The sequence below is a fragment of the Cherax quadricarinatus genome, chromosome 26, assembly GCF_038502225.1.
Source record: "Cherax quadricarinatus isolate ZL_2023a chromosome 26, ASM3850222v1, whole genome shotgun sequence".
NCBI classification, from domain to species: domain Eukaryota; kingdom Metazoa; phylum Arthropoda; class Malacostraca; order Decapoda; family Parastacidae; genus Cherax; species Cherax quadricarinatus.
Window position 1 is genome coordinate 35,022,081 of NC_091317.1, and position 13,446 is coordinate 35,035,526.

Below are 13,446 nucleotides of genomic sequence, written 5' to 3' on the forward strand. Positions count from 1 at the left end.
AAAATCGGAGGATTTCTGAAGTAAGACAGTAAGTTATAGTTCCACTTTAAGATAGGTTTTTGAAGAGTGTGTCAAAGGAAAGCTGGGTGTTCATTGATCAAAATGGTTAGCCTTTAACAATCATATCTCAGTGTCATTTGCTCAAGTGGGTTTGTTATTTTTGTAGATGACATAATTCTTTTGTCATGCCTCCCTTCGTATTGCCAATTGTGCAGTGTGTTGTTCTTGTTCTGGAAGTGGCCTTCCCTTGTACTGGACCTAAGATCTTCAGTGGTGGGATATTACTACTCAAATTTAAAATTGTGATCATAGCCAGAGTTTGATCATTCCTGTTACATCTAAAATGGGCATCCTCCTTGATAACTCTGTAACAGCTATTTCCTCATGTACCATTTATCAAGAATATTGCAGATATTTTCTGCCTTTAATTGCAGGAAGATAATTACCTGTTTATGATAGTCATCCACTCTCAAGATGGCTCCTGAGGATTTCTTAATTTGATTTGTCACCCTCTGATCAAGAAACAGGCATGCTGGTAGTGGCAGTGCAGACAAGACGAAGGAAGGGAAAATGACTAGAAGTAAAACAGAAGACTACTTGAGTGACAGTGATCATAGAGTCTATTACTGGCTTAATAAAAAGTTGACAGATAGGTTGCTGCTCCAAGACTGGGTTATGGAACATTGTATATAAAATATTTTTCCTTAAAATATTTTTTCTTCAAAATGTTGTAATCTAGTAATACATAAAATATATTCATACAAATTATATTGTTATATGTAATACATTATTATTAATTACTTTCTAGGGTCACATTAATTTGGGCAAAAAAGGTTATCATGTGCCAAATAAAGGAACGGTTCAGGTGACACTCTTCAATCCACATGGGACAGTGGTGAAGATGTTTGTGGTAATGTATGACCTATCTGATATGCCAGCCAACTCTCGCACGTTTGTCCGTCAGCGTACGCTCAACATGCCTGTAGGGGCCAGCGATTCCGATCCTAATGCTCACCAGTGGCTTCGTTACCTCATACATCTCAGGTATTCATTTTCAGCATTTACACATTGTTTAACTGTCGGTAGTAATCACGTTTTTCACTTAACCCTTAAACTGTCCAAACGTAGATCTACGTTTTTTCAACATTTGAAAGTACGTAAAAAAAGTAGATCATCTTTTTGTTTTTTTACATTTGAAAACGTGTAAAAAAACTTTGATCTACTTTTTTTTTGTTATATTTGAAAATGTGTAAAAAAACATAGATCGACTTTTGGAGCACTACGCATGTGAACGTAGATCTGCTTGGATAGTTTAAGGGTTAAATTTTTAAAGTTTTTATTTTGTATGACTCATGTTTATTTTCAGCTATAGTGTTTTCTCAGCTGTTCAATTTTGTTGATTAAGTTATATAAAGCAGAAACAGATTTTAGTTTAATTTGTATACTGTATATTTAGATACATTACAGTGTCTTCATATTTAAAACATAGTCTTTGGCAAAAAAAATTTACATAGAGCATTTTTTAAACTTTTTTTTTAACACTTCGTTCGTCTCTTACCAACTTAAGGTGACCCGACTCACTGTTTCTTCAGGAGTGTGCTGACATTACAGTTCACATGACCCTCAAAATTACAACATTCTCACCTGTCCTTCAGAATGAAAGCACTGTACTTTCCGCCTCCAGGACTTAAGTCCTGGAGGTGGAAAGATGCTGGACTTAAGTCCAGCTAACTAGTTTCCCAAAAACCCTTCATAAAAATTACCTTACTCAAACTCCAGCAGCATGTCCATTACACACCACTTGTCTCTATGCATTGTTATTTCACCATAAACACTCACAGGGTGACCTGAAAAAGAAACACTTTCACCATCATTCACACTATTACTGTTTTGCCAAAGGCATGCAGATACAACAGTTCGGATGTCCCTCCATACAGCAAATACATGTATCCCAAACCCCTCCTTTAGAGTGCAGGCATTGTACTTCCCACCTCCAGGACTTAAGTCTCGCTAACCAATTTCCTTGAATCCCTTCACAAAATACAGTGGAGCCTTGGCTTACAAGTTTAATCCGTTTCAGGAGCTAGCTCATAACTCAGTTTACTCATTTATCAAATTAATTTTCCTCGTTTAAATTAACTGAAAAGCCATTAATCCGTTCCTGCACTCTGGAGAGATGAGAAAAAATACTTGAATATGATGTTATTATCAACTGTACAGCTTATTTATCTATCACAATTCATCTAATATGACATAATAAATAATATAATTAACACAGAAACATGATAAATACTCTAGAATGAATAAAATAGGCCATAATATGGTGGCAGAGACAGCGGCGGAAGCATCCACCATTTCCTGTCCAACTTTTACTATGTAGCATCTTCCCGTGCTCTTATTGTAAAAGAAAACAGTATTTTTGAGGCTAACTGCAATAAATCACTAGTTTTCTAAAGAAAACACAGAAAATATCATATATAAACACGCAATAAATCATAATACACTACAGAATGTAAAGAAATAATAAACTGTTCATATAAAGTGTGTATGTACTTACACACCTGGAGCAGAGATGGTGGCGGAGGTTGAGTGTGGCGGAGGTTGAGTGTGGCGGAGGTTGAGTGTGGCGGAGGTTGAGTGTGGCGGAGGTTGAGGGTGGCGGAGGTTGAGTGTGGCGGAGGTTGAGTGTGGCGGAGGTTGAGTGTAGGGGAGGTTGAGTGTGGTGGAGGCTGAGTGTAGGGGAGGTTGAGTGTGGCGGAGGTTGAGTGTGGAGGAGGTTGAGTGTAGGGGAGGTTCAATGTGGCGGAGGTTGAGTGTAGGGGAGGTTGAGTGTGGCGGAGGTTGAGTGTGGAGGAGGTTGAGTGTGGCGGAGGTTGAGTGTAGGGGAGGTTGAGTGTAGGGGAGGTTGAGTGTGGTGGAGGTTGAGTGTAGGGGAGGTTGAGTGTAGGGGAGGTTGAGTGTAGGGGAGGTTGAGGGTGGAGGAGGTTGAGGGTGGAGGAGGTTGAGTGTAGGGGAGGTTGAGGGTGGAGGAGGTTGAGCATGGAGGAGGTTGAGGGTGGAGGAGGTTGAGGGTGGAGGAGGTTGAGTGTGGCGGAGGTTGAGTGTAGTGGAGGTTGAGTGTGGAGGAGGTTGAGTGTGGCAGAGGTTGAGTGTAGGGGAGGTTGAGTGTGGCGGAGGTTGAGTGTAGGGGAGGTTGAGTGTAGGGGAGGTTGAGTGTGGCGAAGGTTGAGTGTGGAGGAGGTTGAGTGTGGAGGAGGTTGAGTGTAGGGGAGGTTGAGTGTGGAGGAGGTTGAGTGTGGAGGAGGTTGAGTGTAGGGGAGGTTGAGGGTGGAGGAGGTTGAGGGTGGAGGAGGTTGAGCATGGAGGAGGTTGAGCATGGAGGAGGTTGAGTGTAGGGGAGGTTGAGTGTGGAGGATGTTGAGTGTGGCAGAGGTTGAGTGTGGCAGAGGTTGAGTGTGGCGGAGGTTGAGTGTGGCGGAGGTTGAGTGTAGGGGAGGTTGAGTGTAGGGGAGGTTGAGTGTGGCGAAGGTTGAGTGTGGAGGAGGTTGAGTGTGGAGGAGGTTGAGTGTAGGGGAGGTTGAGTGTGGAGGAGGTTGAGTGTTGGGGAGGTTGAGTGTGGGGGAGGTTGAGTGTGGGGGAGGTTGAGTGTGGGGGAGGTTGAGTGTAGGGGAGGTTGAGTGTGGGGGAGGTTGAGTGTGGGGGAGGTTGAGTGTAGGGGAGGTTGAGTGTGTGGGAGGTTGAGTGTAGGGGAGGTTGAGTGTAGGGGAGGTTGAGTGTGGGGGAGGTTGAGTGTAGAGGAGGTTGAGTGTGTGGGAGGATGAGTGTGGTGGAGGTTGAGTGTGTGGGAGGTTGAGTGTGTGGAGGTTGAGTGTGGGGGAGGTTGAGTGTGTTGGAGGTTGAGTGTGGAGGAGGTTGAGTGTGGGGGAGGTTGAGTGTGTGGGAGGTTGAGTGTGGGGGAGGTTGAGTGTGGGGGAGGTTGAGTGTGTGGGAGGTTGAGTGTGGGGGAGGTTGAGTGTGGTGGAGGTTGAGTGTGGTAGAGGTTGAGTGTGGTGGAGGTTGAGTGTAGGGGAGGTTGAGTGTGGGGGAGGTTGAGTGTAGGGGAGGTTGAGTGTGGGGGAGGTTGAGTGTGGGGGAGGTTGAGTGTGGGGGAGGTTGAGTGTGTGGGAGGTTGAGTGTAGGGGAGGTTGAGTGTGGTGGAGGTTGAGTGTAGGGGAGGTTGAGTGTGGGGGAGGTTGAGTGTACGGGAGGTTGAGTGTGGGGGAGGTTGAATGTGTGGGAAGTTGAGTGTTGTGGAGGTTGAGCATGGAGGAGGTTGAGTGTGGAGGAGGTTGAGGGTGGAGGAGGTTGAGTGTGGCAGAGGTTGAGTGTAGTGGAGGTTGAGTGTGGAGGAGGTTGAGTGTGGCAGAGGTTGAGTGTAGGGGAGGTTGAGTGTGGCGGAGGTTGAGTGTAGGGGAGGTTGAGTGTAGGGGAGGTTGAGTGTGGCGAAGGTTGAGTGTGGAGGAGGTTGAGTGTGGAGGAGGTTGAGTGTAGGGGAGGTTGAGTGTGGAGGAGGTTGAGTGTGGAGGAGGTTGAGTGTAGGGGAGGTTGAGGGTGGAGGAGGTTGAGTGTGGAGGAGGTTGAGTGTGGAGGAGGTTGAGTGTGGCGGAGGTTGAGTGTAGGGGAGGTTGAGTGTAGGGGAGGTTGAGTGTGGCGAAGGTTGAGTGTGGAGGAGGTTGAGTGTGGAGGAGGTTGAGTGTAGGGGAGGTTGAGTGTGGAGGAGGTTGAGTGTGGAGGAGGTTGAGTGTAGGGGAGGTTGAGGGTGGAGGAGGTTGAGGGTGGAGGAGGTTGAGCATGGAGGAGGTTCAGCATGGAGGAGGTTGAGTGTAGGGGAGGTTGAGTGTGGAGGATGTTGAGTGTGGCAGAGGTTGAGTGTGGCGGAGGTTGAGTGTGGCGGAGGTTGAGTGTAGGGGAGGTTGAGTGTGGCGGAGGTTGAGTGTAGGGGAGGTTGAGTGTAGGGGAGGTTGAGTGTAGGGGAGGTTGAGTGTGGCGAAGGTTGAGTGTGGAGGAGGTTGAGTGTAGGGGAGGTTGAGTGTGGAGGAGGTTGAGTGTGGAGGAGGTTGAGTGTAGGGGAGGTTGAGGGTGGAGGAGGTTGAGCATGGAGGAGGTTGAGCATGGAGGAGGTTGAGTGTAGGGGAGGTTGAGTGTGGAGGATGTTGAGTGTGGCAGAGGTTGAGTGTGGCAGAGGTTGAGTGTGGCGGAGGTTGAGTGTGGCGGAGGTTGAGTGTAGGGGAGGTTGAGTGTGGCGGAGGCTGAGTGTGGAGGAGGTTGAGTGTAGGGGAGGTTGAATGTGGTGGAGGTTGAGTGTAGGGGAGGTTGAGTGTGGCGGAGGTTGAGTGTAGGGGAGGTTGAGGGTGGAGGAGGTTGAGTGTGGAGGAGGTTGAGTGTAGGGGAGGTTGAGTGTGGTGGAGGTTGAGTGTGGAGGATGTTGAGTGTTGGTGAGGTTGAGTGTGGCTGAGGTTGAGTGTGGCGGTGGTTGAGTGTGGCGGAGGTTGAGTGTAGGGGAGGTTGAGTGTAGGGGAGGTTGAGTGTAGGGGAGGTTGAGTGTGGCGAAGGTTGAGTGTGGAGGAGGTTGAGTGTGGAGGAGGTTGAGTGTAGGGGAGGTTGAGTGTGGAGGAGGTTGAGTGTGGAGGAGGTTGAGTGTAGGGGAGGTTGAGTGTGGAGGAGGTTGAGGGTGGAGGAGGTTGAGTGTGGAGGAGGTTGAGTGTGGAGGAGGTTGAGTAGGGGAGGTTGAGTGTGGAGGTTGAGTGGGGGGGAGGTTGAGTGTGGTGGAGGTTGAGTGTGGGGGAGGTTGAGTGTGTGGGAGGTTGAGTGTAGGGGAGGTTGAGTGTGGTGGAGGTTGAGTGTGGAGGAGGTTGAGTGTAGGGGAGGTTGAGTGTGGGGGAGGTTGAGTGTAGGGGAGGTTGAGTGTGGCGGAGGTTGAGTGTAGGGGAGGTTGAGGGTGGAGGAGGTTGAGTGTGGAGGAGGTTGAGTGTAGGGGAGGTTGTGGAGGAGGTTGAGTGTAGGGGAGGTTGAGTGTAGGGGAGGTTGAGGGTGGAGGAGGTTGAGTGTAGGGGAGGTTGAGGGTGGAGGAGGTTGAGTGTGGAGGAGGTTGAGCGTGGAGGAGGTTGAGCGTGGAGGAGGTTGAGCGTGGAGGAGGTTGAGGGTGGAGGAGGTTGAGTGTGGTGGAGGTTGAGTGTAGGGGAGGTTGAGTGTGGTGGAGGTTGAGTGTGGAGGAGGTTGAGTGTGGCAGAGGTTGAGTGTAGGGGAGGTTGAGTGTGGCGGAGGTTGAGTGTAGGGGAGGTTGAGTGTGGAGGAGGTTGAGTGTGGAGGAGGTTGAGTGTAGGGGAGGTTGAGTGTGGAGGAGGTTGAGTGTGGAGGAGGTTGAGCATGGAGGAGGTTGAGTGTGGAGGAGGTTGAGTGTAGGGGAGGTTGAGTGTAGAGGAGGTTGAGTGTAGGGGAGGTTGAGTGTGGAGGAGGTTGAGTGTAGGGGAGGTTGAGGGTGGAGGAGGTTGAGTGTAAGGGAGGTTGAGGGTGGAGGAGGTTGAGTGTGGAGGAGTTTGAGTGTAGGGGAGGTTGAGGGTGGAGGAGGTTGAGTGTGGAGGAGGTTGAGTGTAGGGGAGGTTGAGTGTGGAGGAGGTTGAGTGTGGTGGAGGTTGAGTGTGGAGGAGGTTGAGTGTGGAGGAGGTTGAGTGTGGTGGAGGTTGAGTGTGGAGGAGGTTGAGTGTGGAGGAGGTGCAGTGTAGGGGAGGTTGAGTGTAGGGGAGGTTGAGTGTAGGGGAGGTTGAGTGTAGGGGAGGTTGAGTGTAGGGGAGGTTGAGTGTAGGGGAGGTTGAGTGTGGGGAGGTTGAGTGTAGGGGAGGTTGAGTGTAGGGGAGGTTGAGTGTGGAGGAGGTTGAGTGTAGGGGAGGTTGAGGGTGGAGGAGGTTGAGTGTGGAGGAGGTTGAGTGTAGGGGAGGTTGAGTGTGGAGGAGGTTGAGTGTGGAGGAGGTTGAGTGTAGGGGAGGTTGAGGGTGGAGGAGGTTGAGTGTGGAGGAGGTTGAGGGTGGAGGAGGTTGAGGGTGGAGGAGGTTGAGTGTGGAGGAGGTTGAGTGTAGGGGAGGTTGAGGGTGGAGGAGGTTGAGTGTGGAGGAGGTTGAGGGTGGAGGAGGTTGAGTGTGGAGGAGGTTGAGTGTGGAGGAGGTTGAGTGTAGGGGAGGTTGAGTGTGGAGGAGGTTGAGTGTGGAGGAGGTTGAGTGTAGGGGAGGTTGAGTGTGGAGGAGGTTGAGTGTGGAGGAGGTTGAGTGTAGGGGAGGTTGAGTGTGGAGGAGGTTGAGTGTAGGGGAGGTTGAATGTGGGGAGGTTGAGTGTTGGGGAGGTTGAGTGTTGGGGAGGTTGAGTGTTGGGGAGGTTGAGTGTAGGGGAGGTTGAGGGTGGAGGAGGTTGAGTGTGGAGGAGGTTGAGTGTAGGGGAGGTTGAGTGTGGAGGAGGTTGAGTGTAGGGGAGGTTGAGGGTGGAGGAGGTTGAGTGTGGAGGAGGTTGAGTGTAGGGGAGGTTGAGGGTGGAGGAGGTTGAGTGTGGAGGAGGTTGAGTGTAGGGGAGGTTGAGGGTGGAGGAGGTTGAGTGTGGAGGAGGTTGAGTGTAGGGGAGGTTGAGTGTGGAGGAGGTTGAGTGTGGAGGAGGTTGAGGGTGGAGGAGGTTGAGTGTAGGGGAGGTTGAGGGTGGAGGAGGTTGAGTGTAGGGGAGGTTGAGGGTGGAGGAGGTTGAGTGTGGAGGAGGTTGAGTGTGGAGGAGGTTGAGTGTAGGGGAGGTTGAGTGTGGAGGAGGTTGAGTGTAGGGGAGGTTGAGTGTAGGGGAGGTTGAGTGTGTGGGAGGTTGAATGTGTGGGAGGTTGAGTGTGGAGGTTGAGTGTAGGGGAGGTTGAGTGTGGTGTAGGTTGAGTGTGGTGGAGGTTGAGTGTGGGGGAGGTTGAGTGTAGGGGAGGTTGAGTGTGGGGGAGGTTGAGTGGGGGGGAGGTTGAGTGTGAGTGTGGGGAGGTAGAGTGTGGGGAGGTTGAGTGTGGAGGAGGTTGAGTGTGGAGGAGGTGAGGGGAGGTTGAGTGTGTGGGAGGTTGAGTGTGTGGGAGGTTGAGTGTGGTGGAGGTTGAGTGTGGTGGAGGTTGAGTGTGTGGGAGGTTGAGTGTGTGGGAGGTTGAGTGTGTGGGAGGTTGAGTGTGTGGGAGGTTGAGTGTGTGGGAGGTTGAGTGTGGTGGAGGTTGAGTGTGTGGGAGGTTGAGTGTGTGGGAGGTTGAGTGTGGTGGAGGTTGAGTGTGTGGGAGGTTGAGTGTGTGGGAGGTTGAGTGTGTGGGAGGTTGAGTGTGTGGGAGGTTGAGTGTGGTGGAGGTTGAGTGTGTGGGAGGTTGAGTGTGTGGGAGGTTGAGTGTGTGGGAGGTTGAGTGTAGGGGAGGTTGACTGTAGGGGAGGGTGAGTGTAGGGGAGGTTGAGTGTGGGGAGGTTGAGTGTGGGGAGGTTGAGTGTAGGGGAGGTTGAGTGGAGGAGGTTGAGTGTGGAGGAGGTTGAGTGTAGGGGAGGTTGAGTGTGGGGAGGTTGAGTGTAGGGGAGGTTGAGGGTGGGGAGGTTTAGTGTAGGGGAGGTTGAGTGTAGGGGAGGTTGAGTGGAGGAGGTTGAGTGTGGAGGAGGTTGAGTGTAGGGGAGGTTGAGTGTGGAGGAGGTTGAGTGTGGAGGAGGTTGAGTGTAGGGGAGGTTGAGTGAGGAGGTTGAGTGTAGGGGAGGTTGAGTGTGGGGGAGGTTGAGTGTGGGGGAGGTTGAGTGTAGGGGAGGTTGAGTGTAGGGGAGGTTGAGGGTGGAGGAGGTTGAGTGTGGAGGAGGTTGAGTGTAGGGGAGGTTGAGTGTGGAGGAGGTTGAGTGTAGGGGAGGTTGAGGGTGGGGGAGGTTGAGTGTGGAGGAGGTTGAGTGTAGGGGAGGTTGAGTGTGGAGGAGGTTGAGTGTAGGGGAGGTTGAGTGTGGTGGAGGTTGAGTGGTGTGGAGGTTGAGTGTGGGGGAGGTTGAGTGTGTGGGAGGTTGAGTGTGTGGGAGGTTGAGTGTGGTGGAGGTTGAGTGTGTGGGAGGTTGAGTGTGGTGGAGGTTGAGTGGTGTGGAGGTTGAGTGTGGGGGAGGTTGAGTGTGTGGGAGGTTGAGTGTGTGGGAGGTTGAGTGTGGTGGAGGTTGAGTGTGTGGGAGGTTGAGTGTGGGGGAGGTTGAGTGTGGGGGAGGTTGAGTGTAGGGGAGGTTGAGTGTAGGGGAGGTTGAGTGTGGCGAAGGTTGAGTGTGGAGGAGGTTGAGTGTGGAGGAGGTTGAGTGTAGGGGAGGTTGAGTGTGGAGGAGGTTGAGTGTGGAGGAGGTTGAGTGTAGGGAAGGTTGAGGGTGGAGGAGGTTGAGGGTGGAGGAGGTTGAGTGGTGGGAGGTTGAGTGTGGGGAGGTTGAGTGTGGGGAGGTTGAGTGTTGGCAGAGGTTGAGTGTGGCGGAGGTTGAGTGTGGAGGAGGTTGAGTGTAGGGGAGGTTGAGGGTGGGGGAGGTTGAGTGTGGAGGAGGTTGAGTGTAGGGGAGGTTGAATGTGGTGGAGGTTGAGTGTAGGGGAGGTTGAGTGTGGCGGAGGTTGAGTGTGGAGGAGGTTGAGTGTGGCAGAGGTTGAGTGTAGGGGAGGTTGAGTGTGGCGGAGGTTGAGTGTAGGGGAGGTTGAGTGTGGCAGAGGTTGAGTGTAGGGGAGGTTGAGGGTGGAGGAGGTTGAGTGTGGAGGAGGTTGAGTGTAGGGGAGGTTGTGGAGGAGGTTGAGTGTAGGGGAGGTTGAGGGTGGTGGAGGTTGAGTGTGTGGGAGGTTGAGTGTGGTGGAGGTTGAGTGTGGTGGAGGTTGAGTGTGTGGGAGGTTGAGTGTGGTGGAGGTTGAGTGTGGTGGAGGTTGAGTGTGTGGGAGGTTGAGTGTGGTGGAGGTTGAGTGTGTGGGAGGTTGAGTGTGGTGGAGGTTGAGTGTGTGGGAGGTTGAGTGTGTGGGAGGTTGAGTGTGTGGGAGGTTGAGTGTGGTGGAGGTTGAGTGTGTGGGAGGTTGAGTGTGGCGGAGGTTGAGTGTGGAGGAGGTTGAGTGTGGAGGAGGTTGAGCATGGAGGAGGTTGAGCATGGAGGAGTTTGAGGGTGGAGGAGGTTGAGTGTAGAGGAGGTTGAGTGTAGGGGAGGTTGAGTGTGGAGGAGGTTGAGTGTAGGGGAGGTTGAGTGTGGTGGAGGTTGAGTGTGTGGGAGGTTGAGTGTGGTGGAGGTTGAGTGTGGTGGAGGTTGAGTGTGTGGGAGGTTGAGTGTGTGGGAGGTTGAGTGTGGTGGAGGTTGAGTGTGTGGGAGGTTGAGTGTGGTGGAGGTTGAGTGTGGTGGAGGTTGAGTGTGTGGGAGGTTGAGTGTGGTGGAGGTTGAGTGTGGTGGAGGTTGAGTGTGTGGGAGGTTGAGTGTGGTGGAGGTTGAGTGTGGAGGAGGTTGAGTGTAGGGGAGGTTGAGGGTGGAGGAGGTTGAGTGTGGAGGAGGTTGAGTGTGGAGGAGGTTGAGTGTAGGGGAGGTTGAGTGTGGAGGAGGTTGAGAGTAGGGGAGGTTGAGTGTGGAGGAGGTTGAGGGTGGAGGAGGTTGAGTGTGGAGGAGGTTGAGTGTAGGGGAGGTTGAGGGTGGAGGAGGTTGAGTGTGGAGGAGGTTGAGTGTAGGGGAGGTTGAGTGTGTGTGGGGGAGGTTGAGTGTGGTGGAGGTTGAGTGTGTGAGTGTAGGGGAGGTTGAGTGGTGGAGGAGGTTGAGTGTGGAGGAGGTTGAGTGTAGGGGAGGTTGAGTGTGGAGGAGGTTGAGTGTGGAGGAGGTTGAGTGTAGGGGAGGTTGAGTGTGGAGGAGGTTGAGTGTGGAGGAGGTTGAGTGTAGGGGAGGTTGAGTGTAGGGGAGGTTGAGGGTGGAGGAGGTTGAGTGTGGAGGAGGTTGAGTGTAGGGGAGGTTGAGGGTGGAGGAGGTTGAGTGTGGAGGAGGTTGAGTGTAGGGGAGGTTGAGTGTAGGGGAGGTTGAGTGTAGGGGAGGTTGAGGGTGGAGGAGGTTGAGTGTAGGGGAGGTTGAGGGTGGAGGAGGTTGAGGGTGGAGGAGGTTGAGTGTAGGGGAGGTTGAGTGTAGGGGAGGTTGAGTGTAGGGGAGGTTGAATGTGGTGGAGCTTGAGTGTAGGGGAGGTTGAGTGTGGCGGAGGTTGAGTGTGGTGGAGGTTGTGTGTAGTGGAGGTTGAGTGTAGGGGAGGTTGAGGGTGGAGGAGGTTGAGTGTAGGGGAGGTTGAGGGTGGAGGAGGTTGAGTGTAGGGGAGGTTGAGTGTAGGGGAGGTTGAGGGTGGGGAGGTTGAGTGTGGAGTGTGTGGGAGGTTGAGTGTAGGGGAGGTTGAGTGTGGAGGAGGTTGAGTGTAGGGGAGGTTGAGTGTGGGGGAGGTTGAGTGTGGAGGAGGTTGAGTGTGTAGGGGAGGTTGAGTGTGAGGGGAGGTTGAGTGTGGAGGAGGTTGAGTGTGTGAGTGTGGGGGAGGTTGAGTGTGTGGGAGGTTGAGTGTGCGGGAGGTTGAGTGTGCGGGAGGTTGAGGTGGGGGAGGTTGAGTGTTGAGTGTAGGGGAGGTTGAGTGTGGAGGTTGAGGTGAGGGGAGGTTGAGTGTGGGGAGGTTGAGTGTCGGGGAGGTTGAGTGTGGGGGAGGTTGTGTGTACGGGAGGTTGAGTGGTGTGGAGGTTGAGTGTGTGGGAGGTTGAGTGTGGTGGAGGTTGAGTGTGTGGGAGGTTGAGTGTGGGGGAGGTTGAGTGTGGGGGAGGTTGAGTGTAGGGGAGGTTGAGTGTGGGGGAGGTTGAGTGTAGGGGAGGTTGAGTGTGGGGGAGGTTGAGTGTGGGGGAGGTTGAGTGTAGGGGAGGTTGAGGGTTGGAGATTCACAGTGCGGTGTATGATGTTAGTGGCCCTGTAAACCTCCATCAAAAACATTGTTTTGTTTCATCGCTAAACTTAACTCATACAATTTGTTTTATCACTTAACTAATAAAATTTGTTTTGTTAAATTACTGAACAAAACTGATACAATTTGTTTTGTTTAACTTTTCACTTCTTTCATTTGTTCTTGCTTCTCACTGCCTCATGCCTTCTTGTAGATGATACCCTCAGTCATGGTATCTCCTGTGAGCTGCTTCTCTCTCAACCACACCAGCAGCAACTTCTTCACCATTTCATGGACAGAGGTCCGCAGCTTAGACATTATTGTAACACCCTTGGCTGGCGCTATAGCCTTTATCAACTCTTGGTATTGTCTGCCTAAATCCACAACTCATGCACCCTGCTTATGTTTATCTATGATTTCATGCTTTAATTCCATGGAAATCATCGTCTTTTTCTTCTCAGCACTGTCCTTTACACTTATTTTATTAGGGCCTATGGTTAGAAAAGCAAAATTAGGCCAAATGACTGTCAAAAATGTAAGCAAAGCAGGAGAGAACTACTCCCACAGCGATGTTTTGAAATCAGCTGTGCCAGCTAGCGGCAGCATTCATAATTATATTATTACGTACGTATTATGTACATAATATGTACGAAATTGTAATAATAATTATAATTATTATTGATGATAATTTAGGGAACTGAAACTATCATTGTTATAATAATATAATTATTATTATTATTATTACAGTGGACCCTCACCTAAGGAACGCATCGCATAACGTTAAATCCGCCTAACAAAGCGTTTGAGCGTAAAAATTTTGGCCCGCGTAACGATAAAAAACTCGCCTAACGTGATTTGTCCAGGACGCGTCCCACGTGTGGCCTGAGTATGGCTCAGCTGCCCCGTGGGTGCCAGTGTTTACAAGCCAGCCAGTGCGGTCACATCTACACATACATTCGGTACATTTCACATTATCCCAGTGTTTTTAGTGCTTTTAACTGCAAAATAAGTCACCATGGGCCCCAAGAAAGCTTCTAGTGCCAACCCTGTGGTAAAAAGGGTGAGAACTAGTATGGAAATTAAGACAGAGATAATTGCAAAGTACGAAAGTGGTGTGCATGTCACAGAGCTGGCCAGGTTGTATACCAAACCCCAATCAACCATTGCTACTATCTTGGCCAACAAAACAGCAATTGAGGAAGCTGTTCTTGCAAAAGGTGCAAGTTTGTTATCGAAACAGAGATCGCAAGTACTCGAAGATGTTGAGAGACTGTTATTGGTGTGGATAAACGAAAAACAGATAGCAGGAGATAGCATCTCTCAAGCAATCGTATGTGAAAAGACTAGGAAGTTGCATGACGATTTAATTAAAAAAATGCCTGCAACTAGTGGTGATGTGAGTGAATTTAAGGCCAGCAAAGGTTGGTTTGAGAGATTTAAGAATTGTAGTGGCGTACATAGTGTGATAAGGCATGGTGAGGCTGCCAGTTCAGACCAAAAAGCGGCTGAAAAATATGT

The 13,446-nt window shown here is 51.2% G+C and overlaps 1 protein-coding gene across 5 annotated transcripts in view; it reads left to right on the forward strand.

Moving 5' to 3' along the window:
- Positions 1-13,446, forward strand: part of atos (atos homolog atossa) — a 566,597-nt gene that overhangs the window by 538,371 nt on the left and 14,780 nt on the right. For all 5 annotated transcript variants that reach the window (XM_070088928.1, XM_070088927.1, XM_070088926.1 and 2 more), the window contains one exon: positions 809-1,044. In XM_070088928.1, the coding sequence (XP_069945029.1) occupies positions 809-1,044 (236 nt within the window). The remainder of the gene's footprint in view (positions 1-808; positions 1,045-13,446) is intronic.